Source organism: Mirounga angustirostris, unplaced genomic scaffold (genome assembly GCF_029215605.1).
Source record: "Mirounga angustirostris isolate CCGP_5_RB_7025 unplaced genomic scaffold, mMirAng1.0.hap1 SCAF_14, whole genome shotgun sequence".
NCBI lineage: Eukaryota > Metazoa > Chordata > Mammalia > Carnivora > Phocidae > Mirounga > Mirounga angustirostris.
Genome location: NW_026991722.1, coordinates 4,491,981 through 4,517,432, shown reverse-complemented (window position 1 = coordinate 4,517,432; position 25,452 = coordinate 4,491,981). Strand labels below are relative to the sequence as shown.

The following is a 25,452-nucleotide window of genomic DNA, read 5'->3' as shown; positions in this document are numbered from 1 at the left end:
AAAAACAACATAAAGTAGGATATTCAATACACCAGGTTGCATATACCAGTCGGGTCACACAACGATTACATTTAGCTCTGCTTAACCTGATTTCCAGTGCAGTTCAATCTTGGGGGCTAGGAGAAACAGAACGCTGCTTCCACAGTGTCAGAAAATAGTTATGTTGAAACATAATTTTGCGTGTCCCTGCATCAGGCAGGTTCTCCTTTGAGAGATTACTGAACATTGTATCTGTGCCATCAACTTGACAGAGATTTTATTTGGCCCAAGAGCACATTAGCCCCGCGTTCCTCTCCACACACGCGTACTACCTGTTGCATCTCCATGCTGTTGTGCTCGAGGAGCAGGTATAGAGCTCCATCTGGGTGTGGGGAGCCATGACATTTCTGACGGACAGCCCCGTTTAGTCTAAGTCTCCCCAAACTTTCCGACTTTGAATGTATTGTCCCATTGTTTGAAAGGAGGCCCCAAAGTGTAAACCAACTATGTAAGTCAGAAGGAAGAATTTTCAGACGTTTAAAGTTAATTATGTAACAAGACTGTGTAATTTCTTCCTGGGGAGATGGAGAATGGGATTTCCAAATCAAACTGGTTCACTTTTGTCTGGACTGGTTTTAATTAACTGGCCATTCTTCTGGAACGTGTGGAGATAGACCAGATGTCCTCGCAAGGTCCCTTCAAACCAGCCTGCTCTGTGCTGAATGACAGAATGTAAGAACAGAAAGAGATCTTGGCTGAGGAGTCCAGTTCCTTCAACTCAACAGTGAGGGAACCAAGATACACAGAGTGAGCATAGTTCACATTATTATTTTAATCTAAGGAAAAAAATAATTCTGTTGCTCTACAGTCCCATTTTTTTAAAAAAAACTTTTTATTGTAAAAAATACCATTAATTCAAAAGCACATATAAAGTATACATGTGCAACTTAAAGATTAAAAATGAAACAAATATCCTACTGTCCAAGTTAAGGGACAACCTTACCAAACTTCAGAGGCTCCCTATGCACCCCTTGCTGCACAGAAGGGAGGTCATCATCTCCCTGAATACTTTGTTAATCATTCTCTTGCTTTTCTTTATAGTTTTACCACGTATGTGGCTATATCCCCACACAATATATTTGAAGGTTGTGTAGGTTAACACAATGCTGTGTGCATTCTTATGCGACTTCTTTCTCTCATTCATCATCATGACCTGAGGTCCAGCCATGCTGATGCCCTTGCCCTTGTTCATTTCTTTTCCTTTGCTGTACTATCCCATTGTATGAATATACTGTATTTTATCCATTCCACTGCTGACGGACTTTGGATTATTTCCAGTTGGCATTTTTCTTTGTTTTCCACTTGTTTTGTGTGTGATTTGCATATGTGCAAGTTTCTCAGACTCTGGAGTTAATATGTGAAGGGAGAGCCAACTTTAAATTGTAAAGTGACATTTGAGGTGAGTCCTGGATGGTAGGAAGGAGGCAGTCATGTGAAGATTGGGAGCAGAATGTTCCAAGGAGAAAGAATAACAAACACAAAGGCTCTAGGGTGGAAAATGGTGGCATGGGAGAGGAAGAGCAAGACGGCCCAGGTGGCTAGGGTGTTAGAGCCCATGGGAGAGTGGTAAGAGGTGAGATCAAAGAGACAGCAGAGGCCAGGTGGTGAAGCAGTGGGAGGCTGGTAAAGAGGCCACTCTGGGGGATGTGTGGAGAATGGGTCACACTCGGACAAGACCTAAAGCCTGGAGAGCACTGAAGGGGCTGCCAGGTCATCCAGGCAAGACATGGTGAAGGCTTTAGAAAAGAAGAGAACCAGTGGAGATGGAGAGACAGGCTGAACTCAAAAATATTATGGAGATAGACAAATGAACTTCATAGTGGGTTGGATGTGAAAGTGAGAAAAAGAAATCAACTTGAGTCCTATATTTTTGTCTTGAAATACCAGTGAATCATCATGGGAGTTACTGAGTTTCAGAAGAGAGGGGAAGGACGGAGCCATTTTGAAGAGATGGGGGAACTAAATGTTTTTGTTTTAGCAATGTTAGGCTTGAGTTACCTAACGGACACCCAAGGGAAGTATATCAGGTAGGCAGTTAATCTGTGAATCTAGAGAAAGGTCTGACCTGGAGAGACATGTTTGCAGTCATTAGCATATCACTGGTAGTTAAAGTCCAGGGAGAAAATAAGATTACCCAGACAAAGTATAGAAGGGAAGAGGTCCGAGATCTGACCCTAAGGTACCCCCAACAGTTTTTGGACAAGCCGAAGAAGAGCCAGCAAAGAATGTGGAAGTCAGAGAACCATAAAGGATGGTGTCGTGGTAGCCAGGAGCTGGGACTGTCTCTGGAAGGAAGGTAGGCTCTACTGAATGGTGCCAACAAGTCAGGGACAGTGAGGACAGAGAAATGCATGAACAAGCAGAGATGGAAAAAGCAGTTTTCCTGGAGGGGCAGGGCCATACCCGACCAGAGCAGATGGAAGTGAATATGAGGTGAGGCAGTGGAGCTGAAGTCAGGATCGGATAAAGGGAAAGCAGTCAGCAACTGGAGCAGGGAGGGTCTGGCAGCTGGAAAGGGCATGGGGTGATGGGGGCTTTGCTTTGTGCAAGATGGAAGATATTAGAGAAAGTGTGCACACTGATGCAAGGATTCTCAAGCAGGGAACACTGAGGTAGGAGGAGTGTCCTTGAGAAAGGAAGAGAGGATCCAAACACAAGAGGAGAAGCTGACCTGTGATTTAAGCAGAGGTGTCCATGAAGATTAATATTCAATGTGCTCAACACCAAGTAATTTATAACAGCAAAAACTAAAAGCCCACATGTTCGACAATAGGAGAAGAGTTTCTTGTGAGTTATAGCGTATCTGCAAAATGGCAGGTTACACAGATTGCTTCTTAGAGTCACATACGTAGACGCAAGTGATACCCAAAAACGTACATTTGAATTTTGAGAAGGAAAATGTACATCTGTATTACATGTATAAAAACTTATGAAAGGAAATGCATTAGAACATCACCAGTGGTTACTTTGCATCCTGATTTGAGTGATCTTTCTTTTTTCTGTACCTTTTAAAAAATGTCCCAAGTGTTTATAATGAGCATGAATTACTTATATTATCAGGAAGAAGACAATTCATTTATCTTGAAAAATAGATGGAACAAGACATAGCATTTTCTCTTTTGGCCAGACATCCATTTCCTTTTGCCTGATATATACAAAAATATTGAAGGAGTGATACTGTTTAAATTTAGATTAATTCCACATTGGTTTTCCTTTTTTATTCTTATTTGTTGCATCTCCTCATGGTGTTAGGCATGTTTCACTCCAACATGTGCCAAGTTGTTGCTTATACTCTTTCTAGAGTGCTGGGCAATCGCCCAGATACTTCTAAATAGTCCTGCCAGGAGAGATGACAGGAATACTGCCAGGGAAGTCACCCGGCACCTTCGTGAGGGGAAGATGACGAAGCGGGAGGGCCCTGGAGCCTTTTAGGGAATCCCAATGACTCATTAATTGAGAAATGTGACTTCACGCAGTTGAAGCCACAAGCAGACCAGCTGTCTGAACGCTGAATATTTAAGTAATTGCTGGAGCCAGAGTAAGTATATATGTCCCAGGAACCATGCAGATTCCCAAATCTGACTGCAAGCTGTGATTCAAAAGTCCTGACCTCATTGACCTGTAACCACAGACGTAGTGGTCATATTTCCACTTGAGTAGGCTTTCATTCATTTTCAAATATTTACATAGCACCTACAAGGCACAGAAGTTATACTAGAAGCCAGATACGCAATATCAAATATAAAAGGCCTGGTTGCTGTCCCCCCATCCAGTGGGGAAGAGACGCAATGCAACATGCTTTGAGGATGTGTTAAATGCTACCACAAAGGAAGCATTATGAGCTATCACGGAAGCGATAGCAGGAGCATGGCTTCCGGAAAGAAGGGAAGTTTAAGCTAGGATATTTCTGAGGGTGGGAATTAGTGGTGTGAACTGGAGGAAAGGGTGATGGGGGGGGCGGGGAATGTGTGTGTGAGAAGACCCAGAGGAAGGCACTAGAACTCCAAGGAGCCAGGGAAGATAAACAGGGCTATTATGCAAGGTAGGAAGAGCAGTGAGAGCAGCTGTAGAGGAGGGTCTGGAGATTTGGGTTGGAGGAAGGCAAGACTGGAGACGGGAGATCACTTAGGGGTCTGCAGTCGCATGATGTGGAGAAATAAACTGGTTAAGAAATATCCAGGAAGTAGAGCTGCCAGGACTTAGTGGTTAACTGATACAATGGAAGCTTAGATCACAGGTGTCAGATCTTTCTCTTTTCTAATATAAGCATTCAGTGCTATCCATGTCCCTCTAAGCACTGCTTTAGCTGCATCCCACAATTTTGACATGTTGTGTTTTCATCCTCATTCAGCTTAAAATACTTAAAAATTCTATTTAGAAGCTCGTTTAATTTCCAAATATTTGTGACTTTTGCAGATCTCTTTCTGTCATTGTTTTCTAGTTTAATGCTACTGTGGTCATTCGTTTTAAATTTATTTACTGAGACTTGTTTCTTTATAGCCCAGGATATAGTCTCTGTTACTGTGCCTCCCAAGACCAGTTGATTCCCTTCCCTTTTTAAGCTGACCTCACCTTGCCTTACTTGACTTCTTTGTCTTCTTCTTCTTCAACGATCTCTCTCCAGTACATAGGAGTGAAGAGAAGGTCAGGCCTGCATGCATTTCCCTTAGTCTGTGGATTTTTTCTCAACACTGCCTGTGAAGAACTATGCACCAATTCCACAAAAATAAGCAATAAAATATTGGCACATCATAGTCTAAATCCATATTTGGAAAAGAAAATTACTCTAAAGAATCACAGTCTGCAGAAATGAGACACTGACCACAATAATTACAACCTTTACATTATAATGCAGAGTTTAGCCTCCATGGGGCAGAGCCACACGGTGCCAAACATCTCCTTCCCAGAAGGTCTCTCCCCATTAGGAGTGGCTTCCCAGAAGAAAAAGACATTCGGCTTCAAAAGCCAATTCAACCTCCTATCTCTTAAGATATTGCAGGAACTTTAGAATTTTAATTACCATTCTCTCTTCAATGAGGATATATACATATAACGTGATACCTGGTCTCCCCCAGCGGCACTGCCTTTTATTACTATTGTTCAGTGAGGAAGAGAATCATGTGTTGGGCTGGGAACATGAGCTGGGAATTGTGGATTCTTCTTTACCCGCCGTGAGTAGCTAGAACGTAAGCTTCTGAATGCACGTGGGTGCCTACTGATGTCTAATACCAGCTCCCGACCCCTCTACCTTCTGCTCTCCTCTAACCGCAGTGGGCCCTGGAAAGTGCTTGTTCAACTTGGTTCTCACAGCACTGCAATTCTGCTAAGGTCCGAGACACTGGTCTCTGCAGAGAACTTGTTGCCGAGATGGGATCCTCTTTGATCGCATCAAAGTTGTCCTCAGGGAACACGGTACAGGTCCCTGCCTGCTGACCTATCAAAGGAGCAACTGATAGAACTAAGTGAGGAAATTCTGGAGTTGGTAGTTTAATTTCTCTAAGTTCCAAATTCCAGGGAATTTGGTAGTATTTAAAGGGAAGAAAACAAGGAGTTGTTTGGGTTTTGTTTTTTTTTCCCTGTCATTCAGAACGTTGTCCTTGGAAGGAGGAAGTGGGATAGAACCGGGGCTATAAATGGGGTTAAGAAGTCATGTGGTAGCCTGCAGTAACTTTAATCGAGACCAGCTTGAAGGCACTTTTTATTCTCTGTTGAAGGTTATTTCTTCTTGGGGGTCTTAAAAACCATGAAGTCTACCCACACTCCTCAACTGGAAATTTCTAGCCACATCTGAGGAGATCACATGTGTTTCTGTGGACATCTTGAGAAGCTCTGTTCGAACCCTCACATTTTATTTGATTTCTCCATCAGGCTCTAGTTTTGAATTCCACAAGTCTTGACTCAACCACAGCCCTAATGAGAGAAGATGTCCTGCATTCTCGAGCGTCCTTAGTATCGGGAACCTCCATGTCCCATGAGGCTGCCAAGCCAGGGCAGCAGCTCAGCTTCTCCGAGAGTGACTGTCTGTCCCTGTCCTTAGGCCACCGCCCTGCCCCTGTCACATCAGGACCCAGCAGTCGGCAGCTGTCCGAGGTCATCAGGGCCCCAGCTGTCACCACAGGGGACTTCTACAGTAGGGTCATGCTCTGAATGTCACTGTCCACCACATCACAGTGCAGGCTTCTTCACTGTAGTCTGCGCTTGTACCCCAGAAGCTTCTACTGGCCTGTTGAGCAGCCCACATCTGTTCCCCAGGTGGATCTGGTAGTTTGCATTTGAGGTAAGATGTGGGAGCCTGCACGGTTTCTTCTAAGATGATTACGTAGAAGAAATCCAGAAAAGAATGTTTTTAAGAAAGCAGTGGTGGAAATTACTGGAGAGGCGTGCTGTGGAGGCTGTTCCCCTCAGCCTCTGAGAGCAGAGGCATCCACCCCAAATGGTGGCAGTGTTGAGGCTGAGCAACCCCGAGCCAGTGCGAGGCTCCCAGCGGTGACAGCACTGCCAGAGTTAGGTTTTCCGTAACCCAGTCACAAGAAAACAGGGTCTCTTCTGCAGAGTGTGTTTATGTGGGGAAAATAGGTTTGACTCACGGTACACGTAGTAGAGCTTTGTGAGTGGGTGTAGACAGCGGCGATCGAGGAGGGTTGGGGACAGACGTTCCTCCTGGGCTAGTTGGGGGAGACCTGAGGGACAGGCCAAGGAAGGATGCTGGTAGCTTACAGGTCTCTGTGGGCACAGACAGTTCCAGGCTGACCCGAGTGGATACGCTGTGGGAGAGAAGGTGTGAAGGTGGGTTGGGGTCCAATTAGGGGGCCCTAAAGGGCTCCAGACTTCACTCGAGGCCAGATGCTGATTGGTGGGCACTCGGTAACCTTGTGAAGTAAGTGGCAAGGGTAGAAGGAAGACACGCACCTCAGGTCCCCCTCCCCCACAGTCGTGAGGCCTCTCAGTCTGCGGCTTTCCCTCTGGCCACTGAGAAGTAGACTTGACCCCTTTGCCATAAGAGATGGCAGTGAGGAAAATAAAGATGTTTTCAACAGTGGGAGCCACCAGAACCATGGTCCCTGCTCTCCCATACTCGTTCATTCAGCAGATAACTGATCGAGGGCCTTCTGTGTACAAGGTGCTCTCAACACTGGTTCCTTAGGGAATCAGATCTCAGGTGAGAATGAACCTGAGGTGCAATCCAGGACCTCAAAAAAGGCCCTCAATAAACCCATGACTCGAGTGAGCTCCCAAAGCCACAAGAGGAACAGATGGAGTCTGGTGCCGCCTGCCCGTGGATGGAGAACACAGACAAGCCCGTGTCAGAGGCCAGTGAGGACACGCTTCGAAGCCGTGTCACGCTGGTGGTTCCTGGGACGGGAAGATGGTCGCTGTGCTACATGACTGTCTTCCTTTGTGTTTTCAAACCCCAGAAACAGCACTGAATGGAACTGTTGGTGTTTGTTCCGACACGGGATCCAAGTAATTCCAAAACCTAAATCTCAGCCCCAGCCTGTCTGCAATCCCGTCAGTCTGTCATGATGGCTGTTTGACTGCAGAGCATCAACCCCTGAAAAGTCACCACGGATCACCCTCCTGACGGAGAATCAGACCACACGGGCAGTGCATGGTGAGTGTGAGTTCCTGCCTCGGAACCGTGTTCACACAAGGGCTAGCTGTTCACACGAGGTCACAATGTAAGTCGAGGAGTGCCGCCTTCCTTATTTCGGGGAACTAACCCAGGGAAGAAGGAAGAAGGAAGAAACGCTGCCCAAAGGGTCCTGAAAGCTGCAGGTTCGGCTCCTGGGAATAAAGTACTAGGAGGTGCCAGCGCCCGATGGCCCGTGAGCCAGGGCTCTGGCTGGCTTGGGGAGGGAGCTTGCAGGTGGGCGGAGGCCAGCCTCCCGCAGGTGTGGTTAGGAGCCGCTGATGATCAAAAACACTAGCTTATCCTTTCACTTCTAGAACCAGGCTGGTGGCAGATTGCTTTAGACACAAATGTGCCTCAAAACTGCTACCCACTGTGCTGTCCAGCCCCCTCCCCACGGCTTAGCAGACTCCCTACTGACAGCTCTTAGGTCACCGCAAGGTTTTGGAAAGTTTCATTTGGGCTCTTTAAGATGCAGTCATATCCATTTGAAGATATAAATCTCCTGTTTGATTGGCAGCCCCATCCTCCCACAGTGCAGGCTAGCATTACAGCCCCAGGGGGGTGCAGGGGGTGTGCGTGCGTGTGCGTGTGCGCATGTGTATTGCGGAGGGGTAGTGAGGGAAGTCGGGGGCAGGTTCTGCTCTTCCCCCACCTTTCCCCCTCCTGGCTTACCCTCTGAGAGGGGGTCAGGGACAAAGAGAGAAAGAGACAAAGCCTGTGCCCCATGCCTGTCCTGCAGAGTGGCACCCCCGCCCACCTTGGCTGGTCATAACAGCGCTGCAGCCCCTCCGGGGGTGGGGGGCTAATGAGCAGGCGACTGGCCAGTAACCCTGTGTGCCTAGCAGAGCCTGCTGAGACCCTGCCTCCATATAAAGGCACCCTTCTGATGCCTGGTGCGGTGGGTCCAGGCAAATGTACAGCTTTCTCCAGCCCCACCGTCTCTGCCTTTAGGAACTGGGACCTCAGGCCAGGGTATGATATTGCATATGTTTTTATATACAATGTATATTGTATATAATCTAATACACAAGCATATAGCTTTGTCTAGTTCTGTAACTATATTATATATACCTGCCTCTTCACTCCTGTACCTTTGAGAATCTTTCCTCTTCACCAGAAATGTGTTTCTCCACATGGCACCACTAAAAGCCAGCCCCGACACCTCCCCCTTTTCCTCCTGCATGTCCTCTCACTTCCGTGGAACGTAATACACTGTCCCTCCCAGGCCGTCAGCTCCTCAAGGGCTGATGCTGCTCATACTTGATCGTTTTTGCCCCCAGCACCTGAGGAAATATTGCAGAAAGAACTTCAGAAATCCTATAACGAATTGCCTTTAGATGTGTCGTTTCCTATTTGTGTTCATTCCACTGGCTGCACCAACTACCCCTTCCCTTCCATTGTTAACTCTGCAGCCAGCACAGGCCCACTCACGGAGCGAAGGAACATGGGAAGGGACCATAAATGTGGCCTAGGTGACGGGAGCTGGAGGTGTGTCGGATGAAGGAGCTGCAGAGCCATCCCAGTCATCCAGTCACTTCTCTGTGTTGCCGGTGCTCTGTTTGTATCTTTCTTATTAATCGAGATTGCAAATAAGACCTTAGATAAATATGTCAGCCTGCACAAGGCAATGCCCATAAACTGTTTATCAATGGCCAGATACAAATTGCTTAGGGAGGCATTCAAATTCCTGGATACGAGAGCCTTAGATGTCATCCGCCCTTGGGCCTGCCTGGGACCAGTTTGGACGGAGGGGACATGCTGCTTGAGGTGGCAGGCGTGCCCATGGGAACAGCTCAGGTTTTGATAAACGGGAGTCGGATGCAAAAGCAGATTCAGAGCCTGGGAAATCCAAGCATGGTTGAGGGAAATGGTGTTTACACGTAGCTTTGTGGGACACACCATGTCTACATGAGCCGAGGGGCATTTCCACTGTACCGCTCTATTCCAGGTGGCCAAGAGGCTGGACGCACAAAACTCAGATGTGTAGACTTATTGTGTGTCCAGGCAGAAGAGGCCAGAAAACACCTTTCAGTTGCTGCTGATGAATGAACGGTATCTGCCTAGGGAATGCTCATCGGAGCATTGGTGCACCCAACACGAAGGCCGTTCCCCAAACCGGGGTGTTTGCTCTTCTTCAGTCAGATACAGTTTGAGAATCCCCAACAGAATATTACGACGGACTCTGACCTTCAGTCTGAAGATGCCGATGTGCAGGTGGAGCTCTGTGCACAGAGTTTGGGGAGCACAGACCCCTGTCTGCCAGAAAAGCAGTTGAGGGAACACAGCTGGGCTCTCTATTCAGGAACATCATTTATGATTTTCAAATGGATGGCAAATGGCTCCTAATAAAGTGTTTACAGAGTAGCTGATTTACTCAAGTAGCCGTGTGGTTTTAAAATCTGGAAGGCCTCTGGACAGGTGACAGATGACTTTGCCTGCCTGGATGGAGTGGGGTGACGTGAGGCAATAAAATAGAGACGTTTGTCTACAAGCAAACCCATATCTTTCCCTGTTCTGCCATCCAGATGTGCTGACCCCCGGCACCCCGGTGAGCCTGAGGTTCTCTGCAGGGTGTGAACAGGCTGTCCTGCGAGGCATGCACACCTGAGAGCCAGGTACACACCAGGGTGAGGATGAAAGGCCAAGACCATAGACTAGCTGCTCAATAAATATTTATTGAATTAATTATTATTGATTGATGAATTAATTATAACTTAGATAAGAAGACTGATGATTCCTCTTAGGTGTCAGCTTGGCTAGGCTGTAGTCTCCAGTTACTTAATGAAACACTAAGTGTTGCTGTGAAGGTATTTTGTAGATGTGGTTAACACTGACAATCAGTTGACTTTCAGCACAGCAGATTACCTTTGATAATGTCGATGGGCCTCACCCAATCAGTTGGAGGCCTTAAGAGCAAGACCAAGTTTCCCAGAAAAAAAGAAATCCTGCCTGAAGATGGTAACATCAACCCTGCTTGCATTTGCAGCCTTCCAGCCTGCCTGCTGGATTTCAGACCCACCAGCCCCACAATCGCATAGGCCAGTTCCTTAGAATAAATCTCTGAATCCATACGTATGTTCTGCTTCTCTGGAGAACCCCACAGGTACAGAGATCCTCAGCCTTCCTCCTCCATGTCGCTCCTAGAACTAAGTCCCTCAGGCAAGAGATTGAAAAACACTTTTCCAGAGAAGCTGAGCAGCTCAAGGAAATTCCTAAACACAAATACTAGCATCACAGGTTCCCTGGTTCCAGAGCTCAGCAGGTCTCCCCACAATGAACCCTACATCCATAGAACCCACCCAGATCCTCAGAGCTTACTATTAGCTTCTCAGTCCCCAATCCTTAAATCTGAGGATCACCAGACATCTTCCCTCTGACATGAAAGAGAGACCAACACAGGAGACAACCAGGTGGAGTGAACAGAGACTCTGAGGAAGAAGAAAACTTCAGAAGTACTATCACTGGTATTCTCAATGAGATGATTGAACAAGATACTATTTTTCAAAAAAGGAAAACTCAGAGAATAACAACAAAAAAAGAACTTTTGGATATTAAGATATGACAGCAAGATGGAAAACTCAGTAGAAGTATTAGGAGGTAAAAGGAAATCTCCAGGATATAGAGCAAAAGGAAAAATATGGGGAAAAGGGGAGAAAAGGTAAGAAAAGAGAATTCTAAGTTCAGGAGACCTAACAACTGAAAAGAAAATGCAAAGAATATGTATAAGAGAGGAAATCATCAGAGAAATAATTCAAGAAAACTTCTGGAAGTACAAGACATGAGTTACCTGACTAGAAGGACCCACCGAGCACCCGATATAATAATTGATTCTTTTGCAATATTGGAAGCAAAAAAAAAAAAAAGAAAACCTGAAAATGTCCAGAGAAAAAAAATAGGTGGCATACACACAAGCAAGAATCAGAAAAGTATCACAGCTCAGCAGTGGAAGTTAGAAGGCAATGAAATAAATTCTCCAATATTCTGAAGGAAAATTAAATTTCCAATTTAGATGTCTGTATTCAGCCAAACTGTCAACCATGCATCAGAGAGATCAAGATATTTTAGATACCCAAGGTGTAAAATAAATTAATTCCCGTGCTCCATTTCTTGGAAAGCTACTAGAATATGTGCTTCCCCAAAACAAGAAAGTGGAAGATGGGGGACACAGGAAGTAAGAGACCCAGGACGGAAAGGCGCTGAGGAGAGTCTGCAGCGTACCAGCGAAGGGCAGGGGTGTTCACCTGGCCCAGAGGCACAGGCTTCCATCAGTCCTGGGCAGAGTAGAGGGGTGTCAGACACGCTCCGAAAGTGAAATCAGTGCTTCCACATGTCTTGAGAGGAGATTTGGACAGATGCAGAACAGTTTGAGGCTGAATTCATGATAAAAACATGAAAACCAAATAAGTAAAAAAAAAAAATGATTATAAAGTTCAAGGAAAACAGAACTTTGGACAGCAAATTGCTCATGGCTCATGGATTAATAAATATTCTTTAGTCATAGTAACGTAAATATTACACACTGACCTGAACAATATCACGATAGGCCAGTATTGGGGAGGGACATGCCTGCTCAGGTGCACTGTTAAATCCCAGGGCACCACGCACTCAGCTCTAGATCAACGTGGGGCTCCAGCCCCTGCGGGCAGAGGAGCAGGGACAGATCCCAACCCCAGGAGAACACAAAGGAAAGAAAAACACTTCAAGTCTCTAACACACATCATATTTTCTCGTTAGACTTGGAAAACATTAGCCCAGTTCCAGATCTCTGGACATATTCTCAAGAAATATTGCTACTTCCATCTATTATAAGAGTTCCCGGGGAGAGCGTGATTGAGTACTTAGGATTCCAATTTATATATTATGGTCTCGTGTTTCCCAACTTGAAATACCACAGCTAATGTGTCAACATTAAAAATGCAGCACTCAAGGTATCTGCTAACGTTTAATTTAATCTTGTATTTCTCTGGCACCTGGAGAAATTAAGAGCCTGGGGAAAATAATGATTAGCATTTGTGACTTAGATCACCCTGCAATTGCAAAAAGCACTTCTAAGGTATTTATTTCTCAGCACTCCTCCGTGAGAAGATGGCTCTGCTCCAGACAAGTTAAGCAAGGTGATTCCCACAAATCACAAGGAGTATGTGAGGGAGAGTGGAATTCTCGTGACCTTCCATTCAGGTTCATCTGTGTGTGTAAAATTTAGGGGGCACTTCCTCAGCCCAAAACTGAGTATAACCCAGCATCAAGTGGTTACACTCTGCAGCCGTCCACGCCACTAGCAAGAGAAGAAGGAAAACCTTCACCCAGGTAGACTTTCCCAGGTAGAATGTGCAAAACTCTTGTATTATTTTCCTCTGACACGATAAATCCTGTCTTCCTCATACTTTTACATCTCATTCTATAATATTAAAACAGTATTGTTTAGAAGGCTGTATTCTTTTAAATGGTACAGAGTGCCCTGCGCCGGAGGTGTGACCCTTTCTCCTCAGTTGTGCAGTCAAAGTAGCTGCTGGTCCAAGGGATGCCCTGGCAGGTCCCCAAAAGAGCACAACATAAGCGACAGTGTTTCTCAATCTCTTCTATTTTAAAAAGGGGCGGTAATGCTTAATATAAAAGGAATGCATTGCTAATTGTGAGATTTAATGTATCCTGGCCTTGAATCTCGGAGCTCAACCCTGGGAGGTGGCCCTGAAGATGACATGGGCTCCAGCAGGCCAGACCCCCTGACTGTCCTGTGGGGACTTGTCTGCTGGGGCAGGGACCGCACCTCTCCCTGTGCCCCGTGATGCCGTTGGGCTGGTGCGGGGACCAGGGCGCTCACAACCTCTGGGCAGGCAGTGCCTTTCTCAGGTGACCTCAGGCAGTTGTAGAAGCAGCTAAGGCTGGCTTCTATCCTTACTCACTGCTATTGTCAGGCTTGGGGTTTGAACTATGGCATGTGTGGGATTTCCCACCCCCACCCCCATATTTCTGTTCACTGTATTTGAAGTGATTAAGCAGAATCATTTAAGAGGGGAAAAAAGCTTTTAAGGTTAAAAAAAGAGAGACTGTGTACCACTTTGGATTTTGTTTTTAAAGAAAATTACTAAGCTTTAAAACTGTCACCTTTAAGACAGAACAGTGTCCACATACATTCCTGTTGAGAATCTCAGCTACCCAAGCAACGTGTTCTTTTTTTTGTTTGTTTGTTTCCTAATCTTAAATGTTTTTTTTTTCTTTTTTTTCCAAGATTTTTATTTATTTATTTGACAGAGAATGAGAGAGAGAGCACATGAGAGCGGGGAGGGTCAGAGGGAGAAGCAGGCTCCCTGCTGAGCAGGGAGCCCGATGCGGGACTCGATCCAGGGACTCCAGGATCATGGCCTGAGCCGAAGGCAGTCGCTTAACCAACTGAGCCACCCAGGCGCCCCTGTTTCCTAATCTTAAAATTCACATTTCCTAAACAACCAGTGGGCTTATCTTGTGTTTCCAGCCACAGAGTTACATAAAGGCTATTATTTTTCCGGGGAGGGAAGAGAACTATTAAAGAAGCCAGCCTAAACGGGGAAAAAGCCAGCAGATTGCAGCAATGATTTGAAGTTCTAGCACATTTCTGTGCTTAAAATAATCCAGTTCCAGACTGCCCCACTTGCCGTGGAACCGCCTGCTCACTCCTGCCCACAGCTGCATCTGGGGACCAGAGCCAGAAGAAACGGGGCTCCTCTGTGAACAGCCCTCCTCATCCTTTTCCTCTGTAAGCTCTGGAGCTTTGTCAGGCAATCAAAAGACATAAAAATGAGGTGGAAGTTGATAATAGAGAAATCAAGATAAAAAACAAAGAAGGCAGAGGGAGGGATGTCGGGCTCTCTCGACAATGCTGCCATCAATCTGTAAGGGGAAAATCAGTGGCCAAGAGAAGCTTTTTATCAAACTTGGTCAATCAACAACACCTGACCACTAGATGAAGTGCCTGTGTTGGACTTGGGGGTGGGAGGGGCCAAAATTAGAAGCCGCAACACAGGACATGCCTCCAGGGTCTCATAGTGCACAGGGAGGGGTGAGAGACAGAATGATGGCCCCACAGTCCTAATTCCCAGAAGCTATGATATGTTACCTTACATGGCATACTTTGCAGATGTGATTGAGTTAATCTTAGGTGGGGACATTATCTAGGACTAAGAGGAAGAGGGAGGCAGGAGAGTGAGAGAAGACGTGAGGATGGGGCAGAGGGGAGAGAGAGATTTGAAGATGGCATGTTTCTGGCTTAAGAAAGAGGCAGGAACCATGAGCCAAGGAATTGAGTGGCCTCTAGAAGCTGGAGAAAGCAAGGAAATAGGTTCTCCCCTAGAGCCTCTAGCGGGAACACGATCCTGCCAGCACCTTGATTTTAGCCCATTGAATCCATATCAGACTTCTCAACAACTGTAAGACAATTAGTCTGGGTTGTCTTAAGTGTGTAAGTGTGTGGTAAGCCATTAAGTGTGTGGTTATTTGCTACAGCAGCAGTTGGAAATTATACAGAAAGAGATGAAATCAGAGAGAAAATGTGAAACAGCCTGAGTCTCCCCCACCCAGCCCTCGGCTGGGGCACCCCCCCCGAATCCCCCAGACGCAGCCCCTGACCAGAGCACCAGCACGAATCCCCCACACCCAGCCTGAGTCCTCCACACCCACATGCTGATCAGAGCCTGGGCACAATAATCTCTCCTTACCTGTAGCAGGGGGTCACTGACCTGGGTTCCCATTTGCAGTGTGAGCAGCCCTGCCCAAGGGTTTTCTTTGCCCCCAAGATGTGTAGTTGGCCCCTTCACTTCTGTTGTTGACCACTGGTCTTTAGGGACTCCAAAGGCCTTATGCTGGTCTGGATAGATTGGATAGTGTGGAAATCCTAGTACAGTTTTTCAGTCCCTCCCCCTCTGTGGAAATGGGATATAAGAAATAGCTCCTCCAGTGGAGAACCCGCTTAGAATTCTCTGACGGGGGGCAGGGTGGGGGGTGTGCCTGGAGGGCTCAGTCAGTTAAGTGTCCAACCCTTGTTTTTTTTTGTTTTCTTTTTTAAGATTTTATTTATTCATTTGAGACAGATGCATAGAGAGAGAGAGAGAGAGCATGAGCAGGGGGAGAGGGAGAAGCAGACTTCCCGCTGAGCCAGGAGCCCAACGTGGGGCTCGATCCCAGGACCCTGGGATCATGACCTGAGCCAAAGACAGATGCTTAACCATCTGAGCCACCGAGGTGCCCCCCAACTCTTGGTTTTGGTTCAGGTCATGATCTCATGGGTGGTGAAATCAGGCCCTGCATCAGGCTCTGCCCTCATCGGGGAGTCTGCTTGAGATTCTCTCTCTCCCTCTGCTTCTCTCCCCGCTCTCTTTCTCTCTCTCTAAAATAAATATTTTTTAAAAAAAGAATTCTCTGTCGGGCTAAGCAAATAGGGTGTATACTGCACCCACATGGAGGTAACTGATTAGGTACAGAAAGATTTACGTACAAGAGACACTTTCCAATAATACTATGAACACTACATGTGGACAAGCCCTATATTAAGCATTTGGAACAGAAAAAGTTGATTTAAAGCCATTCCCTGAATAAGCCAAAAATAATTGCCCAAGAGGCTTGGGATGAAGCCAATGAAAGCACAGAGCAAAGCCCACAAAACACATGAAGCCTAGACACACATTAGCTTCAAAATTTGTAGCTTACAGACCAATTGAAGTTGGTCCTCCTGTCCTGCACCCTATTTAGAAATAAACCAAAGAGGAGGTGATATACAGCCCCCCAAGTACAGGTCAAGAGGAGCGAAGAACTCCCAGTGGCTCAGGGCATAACCTTGGTACAGCCGATTCTTTATGTGGCAAATACGTAGCAGACTTATTTACTCTGCAGGCTGCAGTGGCAGGTGTGGCCACAAGGAAGGGGGCCAGGTGGATTGAGTAGAACTCTGCCCATCAGAGTGCTGTGCTGGGCAGTGGGGATACGCAGATGCATACAGCGTTCTGCATGAACACTGATGAACCCCACCATGTGAGCAGGAGGTAGGAAGTGAAGTGGCTACAAAGATAGAAGTAAGTAATTATAATCTCAAATATGGAAGAGTGACTCATGCCCCAGGGGACATACTTGGTGAGCAATGGGTGGTCTTGTCTTACTCAGCAGATGACTAAGCTAGAGTATGCAGGTTGACAAAACTTTGAGTGTGGGTTGGGTAAGAGAAAGGTTGGTTAAGCTTAAGAGGAGATTTGGAGGGATTGGGGAAGAATAGGGATGAAATCACTGCTATAGGGAAAAGAATCTTGGAGAAAGAATAGAAGTGTTTTAAAGGGATTTTACAAATTCATGTGATTTGCAATATAACATCCTTCTCCAGTGTTCAGTAAAATGAACATTATTCATCCATGCTTCTGGAATTTGTGGGAGAATTTTTGGGACAAGGTTATGCAAGTGTACCACTTAACATTCAAATTGGGCTGCATATAATGGAAATATCCAAAATAATAGTGGCTTAACTGACATAATATGTATTCCTCTCTTATGTGAAGGAAGTCCATAAGCAGTCCAAGGCTGGTCCATGATGGTCCATGACAGGTCTATGACAATAAGTTCCAACCACCTTGAAGTTTTATGCTTCACTATCCAAGCAATGGCTTCCATACTCAAGAACACCTTATTATCCAGAATAGCTGCTGGACCTCCAGTCATCATGTAAGCTTTCCAGGCAGCTGGAACTAGGAAGGTGGGAAGGGCCAAAAAAGTGCACCAACTTTCTTAATAAAATTAGGATTCTATTATTAAGGAAGAAGAGAATGGCTGTTGCAGACCAGCTGAGCGGTCTCTGATGGAGTGGAGTGAAGCAAAAGCAAGCATGGCTGTGAGTTACTAACCTAACAAAGCTGCAGTGAGGAGATACAGAAAGGTCTATGAACCATAGAGGCAAGTGGGGCGGATTCTGGCTGGGCAAGTGCTGAGGGGTTCCCAAGGAGCTCCTGCTGGAATTGAGTCTTAAGGCATGAACAAAAGTCTGCAGGCGAAAGAAGGGGGCATTGCAACAGAGAAAACAGGACAACCACACTGTTCAGACTCACACGCCTCAGGCTGTGATTCCTCCTGGGCGCATTTCTGGAAGGGGAGACCCATCACTATAGCACACCAGCTCCACAGCAGGGCTCTCAGAAGTGACCAGCAGCCCTCTCCGCCCAGCTCTGCAGGGTCCGGAGCTCTCACTGCCTGCCCCTCATCCTCTCCTCACCTCCATCATTGCCGCCGCTCTTCTTCTGAAAAGGGGATAGCTCCCATTTTTCACTCCCAGCCACATCTGGAAATTCTGCCCCCAAGTGATCATGGATTGGAACCAGCCTTCTCAGTGGAGCCCACAGACCCTGGCTACCAAAGGACCTTCAATTCCAAAAATGAGGCTCTATGTGTATGAAATAAATCTTTGTTTTTTGTTTTTGAATTTTGGGGGTGTATTTTTCTGTTTTGTTGGGCATGAGGCACAGCAGCAGTATCTCTGCCCTCTGATTCAGACGTAGTCTTGTGTCCCAAGCCCAGCTAGAAGGCAACTGTCTCCGGGAGAAGCCTGTCCAGGAAACTGAGAAGTCCATCTTCCCTGAGTTGCGTGTTGGAAAAATACTGCATCTCTGCTTTCTGGTCTGCAATTCTTTTACTCTAGTAAAATACACATGACATAAAATTTACCCTTTGAACCACCTGGAGTGTATAATTCATTGGCATTCAGTATACTCACAATGTGCATGCCCGCTACTTAGTTCCAGAACTTTTTCATCACCCCCAAATAAAACCCCTACCCATTCAGCAGTCACTCCCCATCTCGCTCCCCCCCACACACCCACTGATGTGCTCTCTGTCCCCCTGGATTTGCCAGCTCTGGACATGTCCCGTAGAGGCATCTTTATGACACGCGGCCTTTGGTACCTGGCTTCTGTCACACGGCACATTCTCAAGGTTCCTCCGAATGGTAGCATGTGCAGTGCCTCATTCCCTCTGATGGCCAAGCGACACTGCACTGTGTGGAGAGCCAGCCGGTGTTCATCTGTCCACCTGCTGATGGACATTTTGGTTGTTTCTGCCTCACGGCAATCATGAGTCTCACTGCTATGAACATCCGTGTGCAAGTATTTGTTTGAACGTCTGTTTCCAATTCTGTTCAGTATGTACCCCGGAGTGGAATTGCCGGGGCATCTGGTCACTCTGTCTAACGTGTTGAGGAGCTGCCAAACTCTTTTCCACAGCAGCTGCGTGTCTGCATGCCCACCAGTGGCGTGTGAGCCGGGCCAGGGCTTCCGCATCCCTGCCAACACTTGTCAGTTTCCATCGTGTTTTATGACGGGCATCCTAGTGGCTGTAGAGTGGTGTCTCGCTGCGTGGCTTTTGTATTTTAAGGAGGCTTCACGCCCAACATGGGGTTCAGACTCACGACCCTGAGACTGAGTTGCGTGCCCCACCGGCTGAGCCAGCTGGGTGCCCCTCATTGCGGTTTTGACGTGCATTTCCTCATGGCCTAAGATGCTGAGCATCTCCTGAGCTTGTTGGCCCTTTGTATCAGCAATTTTTAAAAGCTGCTATATCATCACATTCAAAAGTCAACTGGAGAAGAATTAATTTGTGCCACCTTTTCTTTTCTCTATTTTTTTCTAAAAGATAGGAAGTTAAGTCCTCTCATGTTGAGGACTTTTTCATCACATCAAACATATATTTATTGTAACCGTGAAGGAAGGTCAGAGAATGACCTCCACTGAGAAATAGTCAATTTTGCAATAACCTCAGACACTTTATTACACAAACAATTGACTACACATTTTCTCAATTTCCAGAAAATGAGTGGAAAGGCTTGCTTCTATCTGCATGTTTTCCAGCCTTGTTCTGTGTAGTACCTTCCCCTCCAAGAGAGCAATCAGGAAACCCATACACCTATAATTAGCGTGCATGGAAGTTGTCACTCTCATTCTAGAAATGCCACCGTCATTTTCCCTGCGGTGGCTTATGATATCCATTCATATTGTCTGTTTTCCAAGGCAGGCAATAAATACACAGTTTTATCTTAAAAACTGAGCAAATCAAGAAGATAAATAGACTGCTTAGGTTTACAAAGCACAGACATCTACTCATGCTGAAGAGCGAGAGCGAAAAATGAAACCAGGCAATGGAGAGATTGCAGACAGCACCTGAGCCCCAGGGTACCAACCCCTCATCCCTGTGTACGTGAGTGTTATAAGCAGGACATTCTCTCTTGCTATCTAGGACCGCTTTGTTTTTCTTTGAACACTATGGAAGGGATATTAGTAACAAGAATGTTCTTGCACCATGAAGACCACGAAGTTTCTACCTTGGGATCAGATAGTATCTGCACGCTCCTGCTCAGAACCTAGCGCAGCCATGAGAAGGCCAGGCCCCGACCAGACCACGTGCAGGGGCTCAGGGCCGTGCTCAGACCGGGCACCAGACCGCAAGGGAAGGAACCAGCTTGGAAGTGGGTCTTCAGCCTCACAGGAGGAGCGGTTCAGTGCCTGCTGTGGCCTTTCCAGACCTTAATGCACAGAGTGAGAGCATAGAAAAATGTCTGGTTTTCATGCCACTAAGTTCAAGGAATTTTTTACACAGCAGTAGCAACTATGAGGGAAAATTGACATATTCATAATATGTCTGTGAATACATGGTCTTTGTAGGTCTTTCCACTTAAGTCTTCGTTAGGTCCTTAGAATTGTATCATTTTCTTCATAAAGGGTGTACACGTCTCTTATTAAACTTATTGCTAAGTATTTTGTTGCTAGTTTCGCTATTATAAGCAACATCTCTACCAATTACATTTTGTAATCATTTGTGACTTCTTGCAAAATGGCTAAATTTTATATTAATTAAAATTAGTTCTTGATTGATACTTTTTATTCTTTCTCTTGAGTTTTCTAAATCCTAAAGTCTTTCCAGTTTTCTACATATGCGATCATATAAATAAGAAAGAATGACAGTTTTATTCCTTTTTCCCAATTTTTCTAATTTTTATCTGTTCTTCTTACATTACCGCACTGGCTCCAACGTGTGTTCAGTACCGCGTGGACTTCTTTCTGCCTGGCATTTGGCTCCCTATTCGCCTTCCTTTTTATTTGGTTCCTTTTTTTCTGCCTTTCTATTTTCTGTTGATTTATCAGTTTTTCTTTAGTTCCCCTCTTTTTTCTCTCCTGGTTGGGAAGTTACAGTTTCTATTTCTATTCTATTTTTACATGCATTCTTAAAAAGCAGGTGCTTTTGAAAGCCCTGAGTGTTAACTCCTGATGTATCTGCCCCTCTGGGCTGGCTCCACCCTCCAGGGAACTCTGCCCTCATCCTCCTGAATCAAACTGTTCTGAAGGGAGAGCCCTCCGGAGGAGCTTCAGCCTTTTCCAGTCCAGCGGATTCTGGCTTCAGGGAGTTTTCCAAGTTGTAATGCTAAAGGAGGCAAATAAGACCATGCAGAGTTATGGTATATTGATTGATTGATTATCTAACGCTGATTCCACCCAAATCATTGATGGCAGCTGCCTGTCCCTTTCTTGCTTAGTGGTCACAGCTTCTTCCAGAAAATGGTTAGCACGGATTGGCCCTGGTGAGCCTCTGTGAGACTCCCCGTTTCAGGTGGCCTCCACCAAGAAGTCCATGACACATGCCCTGGTCTTCCACGAAAATCCTGGTGAGTGTGAACACCGATGCTGCCATCCTCCTTAGCTGAGCTAAACAAACACAACCCACATTTCCCTTGAGCTGCATCCAGGTGGTCGGCATCTATTTGAATATTTATTACCCAGACAGAAGACTAGAATTCGAATTTTAATAAGAAGGTGAAGTTTGGCTTTTCTCCCCAGAAAGTCTGGTTGACTTGAACTTCCTGATTTAAGTCCTTTAAATTTCAGTATCTAAGGTAAATGCTTCTCTCTCTCTTTCTCTCTCTCTCCCCCTCTTTCCCCCTCCTCTCTTTCTCTCTTTCTCTTTCCCTCTCTCTCCTTGCACAGTAGGGTTCTCCATGAAATCATCCCGCAATTCATTCTTCACATTCAAAATTAAATTTAGTTAAAATTCCTGTCATTTTCTGGAACAAAACCACTCCCCTCAGAAGGTCTTCATTCCTCATTGCCTCCCATTTTCCACATTATTCTTAATTTATTATTTTAATCCTGCCTTGTTTTTAAGTTTTCCCAAGTTTTCCTTTTTAACAAATCGTCCCATTGTCTTGCAGGAGTCCCATTCCCTTCTTGCTGGATACACCCTGTAGTGATTATTTCAGAAAGGGCTTAGCCTGGCAAATGTCTTAGACTGAAAGTGTTATTTCACCATCGTTCTTGACTGATAAGGCAGCTGAGGACAGAACCCCAAGCTGACAATGATTTTCTCTCAACATTATTTACTGGTATTTGTTATTACTGATGAGAAATCTGTTTTCAGTCAGATTGTCATCCCTTTATAAGGGACATTACTTCTTTCTAAAGTTTGTCTTTATTTTTAATAATCTACCATTTCATTATGGTGAATCTAAAAGTGGAATTGTTTTCATTTTCCCTGCAGGAACGTTGTGTGCTTCTTCACCCTGAAGACTTGTCTTCCTTAAATTCTAAAAACTCTCAGCCTCTGTTTCTTCAAATTCACCTTCCCCATTCTGTGCACTCCCTCCTTCTGAGGGAGCATGCCGACATATCCCATAGGCCTGCGCTGAACGTCTTCACTTGGTCTGACACGTTGCTCGGCTTCTCTCCGTGTTTTCCCCTCTCTGGCTGGCTGTGCTGAGAGCGGGCTTCTCCAGCATGTTCTTCCATTCATCAGCTCTCTCTTCAGTGGCATCTAGCTTACCCTGCTGCAGTCTACTGAGTTTTCTTTAGAATAACCATACTTCCTATCCTAGAATTTCTACTCATTCCTTCCTGGGTCTTCCTGTGCTTGTTCGTTGCCGCCCCGGTTTTGAGAGTTCGAGCATAGGTACCTGGACGTCTCTTCCAGACTGCTCTTTCCTGGTGCTTCCAGGGAGGTTCTTTGTCCTCGCCTCTGCAGCCGTTTGCTCTCAAGCAGCACCTTGTTTCTTTGCGTGATGCGCACTACTTGGCCGTGAAGTCAACGCCAGTATGAACTATTTCCACATTAAGTCCCTGCATCTGCCCTGGGATATGGGGACATCCTGCAGGGCTCCCTGGGTTTCACCAGTGCTGGGCCAGGTTCACAGGTGAATTTCTCAGCTCGGGGTTTCTGCACCTCACAGGTGATGTGATTCAGACCCTGCACCTGCAAGTGTCCCAGACCTCTGCTGACTGTTTCCACCTGTGACCCGGAGGGAGAGGCGTGGTTCTGAGCCATAATCCCAGGCAGATGGGCAGAATTTTCTTAACCCTGCTCACAGATGGAACAGTCTTCCCTGGCTTCCTATGAATGTCAGATTCCAACTCTGTGCACAGTGGACGGGGCAGCGGTGAGAGGGTGCCTTTGGCCTCATCTCCTCCTTCCTGCAGGTGAGGCAGAGTTCTGAGAGCCTCTCAGCCCACTGAGTTTCCATTATGATTCTCAGCTGCAGCTTTGAGTTCCCTTCTCTTTGGCCCTGGAGAATTTTCAGCCTGGATCTGCATTTCCAAAAGTGTTGTTATTTTATCAAGCATTTTTCTGTGGTTGGACCAGGGTCAAACTATGATGGGGGGGGGGGGGTCTCCCATGTCAGCCCCACCCACCATGTCATGTTGACCAGAAGTCTGAGGTCACGGGGCAGAGTTGGAATTTTCAATTGATAAAACAACGAAGTCCAGCTAAAAAACAAAAACCCAAAGATGCTGTCCAAGCGCTAGCAGGCCGCTCCTCAAGCCTGCAAGCTGCAGTGCTCTGCTGGGTGGGGAGCAGGGGCAGGCTCTGTGCCTCCTTTGGATCTCAGGATCCAACACCGTGCCAGGCCCCACCTGCGCGCTCAAGCAACGGGCAGCTTCCCCTTGCACATGCCATGCAGATGTCTCCTGCAGTTCTCACAGCTTCTGGAAGGAAGTGTATCTTTAACCTCCACTTAAAAATGCACAGCCTTGCACTCAGTGACATTAAATCACTTGCCCAGGGTCACTCACTGGAAAATGGCAAAGCGGGAAATTCTGCCTGACTTCTGTCCAAAGTCCCTGTTCTTGGCCACTAGGGCACTCTGGAACCTCCCAAATGTTTGCTGAACAAAGGAGTATGGAAGTGGAAGGAGAATTATTCTGCATGGCCTCAGGCGCAAAACAAGATTCACGGGTAGAAGCTAAAGGGAAACTGATTTTGACTCATCTGAGAAATTTTTATACAACTTAGAACAGGCTACCGGGCCCCCTTGCATGGGACTGAGTTCCTGGGCGCTTGAAAAGCTCAGGTATTGACAGAGCTGAGCGGACAGGAAACCTGCCAGAGGGAATTCCAGCAATTAGCTGATCTGAGCGATTAGACAGATGGCTTTAGGTCCTTTCCAACCCCGGGATTCTGGGACGCTGGGACTCCAGCAAAAGCTACTTACACATCTGTTCAGAGCCTGCCATTCACTGGACTATAATGCCTCGTTTGATCTCATTGATGACCCAAATAGCTTGAAGCTGCTCTCGGTGGGTGGCCCATCCCTGTGCAGGGTATCCGGTTCCCAGAGCTACGTACCCTGGGTGTGTCTTCTCTCCACTGTGGGCACTGCAGGGCAGCCCATCCCCCCCTCCAAGCAGGGATAAAGGAGCTCTCTGGCGGGTGGGCTCCCATCCAGCCCCCCCTCCCCCGCCCCATGACAGTCTCATGGCCTCACTAGGGAGCAGAGGGGAGCAGAACTGAGAAGGGGAGGAAGAAGGAGAAGAAAGGAAAAAGGAGTTGGGTAGAGGGTGCAGGGGAGGTGGAGCAGAAGGAGGGAGAGACGGAGTCTTTTGAAATGTTTTCCTGCAATTGATTTTGATTATCTTCCGCCTTCATCACTACAGAAAGGAACTCATTATGCACATGCTGACTCAGGGGCTCAGGGGACTGGATGGATGCCCACTCGTTCCCCAATCCAAGCAGACTGATTAGCTCCCTGCTCTGGGGTCCACAAGGCAGGACGTGAGTCGCCAGGGTGAGTGGGGGCAAAGCCCAGAGCGTGAATGTCTGCGGGGCTCATCAGTGAGTAGGGTTGTTACATCAGATCCGGCAGCCCCTTTCAGCCCTCCGCAGATCTCTGTTCCCCGGGTGTCTGTCATACGGGAGCCTACAGCTGAGCCCCAGGGGACAGGGCCCTAGTGGGAGCGATGGAGCGGCCCCCCACTGTGCCCGTCACCCTGTGCTGGCTGGTGCCATCTTGGCTTTCCATGCAGTGCCTTCACCCAGACAGCCAGTGCTTCTCCTGCCTGCCTGTCTCTATCCCCACCCCACCCATCGAGGGGCCTCAGCACTGGGAAAGTGCTTCTCCTGCCCTCTCTAGAACCCCCAGCTTCGTAGCCCAAGACTTGGGCCCCCTGCCGCACCCCCAGAGGGCAGTAGGTGAAGAACACACAAAATGTAGTAACAGCCACTAACAGGTAACAAACCACCAAAAAGGCCTCTTCTGCTGGTTATCTGTAAAGGGAGAGAAAGATGTAGAATGACTAATGAAGATCATTGCTATTGTTGTTCTCACGGTCATCCCGTCCCCCTGGCACAGCAGGAAAGCACCCGTGTTCATCCTACAAGCCTTCGGGGAAGCTGCTGGAGATCCCAGAAGCCGGGCCGCCTCCCAGCTCCCAGCACAGCCCGGTGTCCGAACAGGAAGGTACACCTGCTGCGTCGGAAAGGTGGTAAATGATGCCCTGGCTTCTGTCTCAGGAAGGAGATCT

The 25,452-nt window shown here is 46.8% G+C and overlaps 1 protein-coding gene across 1 annotated transcript in view; it reads left to right on the top strand.

Moving 5' to 3' along the window:
- The window catches only part of CUNH18orf63 (chromosome unknown C18orf63 homolog), a 60,880-nt gene extending 37,932 nt beyond the window's left edge, over positions 1-22,948 (top strand). Inside the window, exons 12-13 of the mRNA XM_045887932.1 lie at positions 21,275-21,329; positions 22,884-22,948. Of these exons, the coding sequence (XP_045743888.1) occupies positions 21,275-21,329; positions 22,884-22,948 (120 nt within the window). The remainder of the gene's footprint in view (positions 1-21,274; positions 21,330-22,883) is intronic.
- Positions 22,949-25,452: the final 2,504 nt, after the last annotated feature.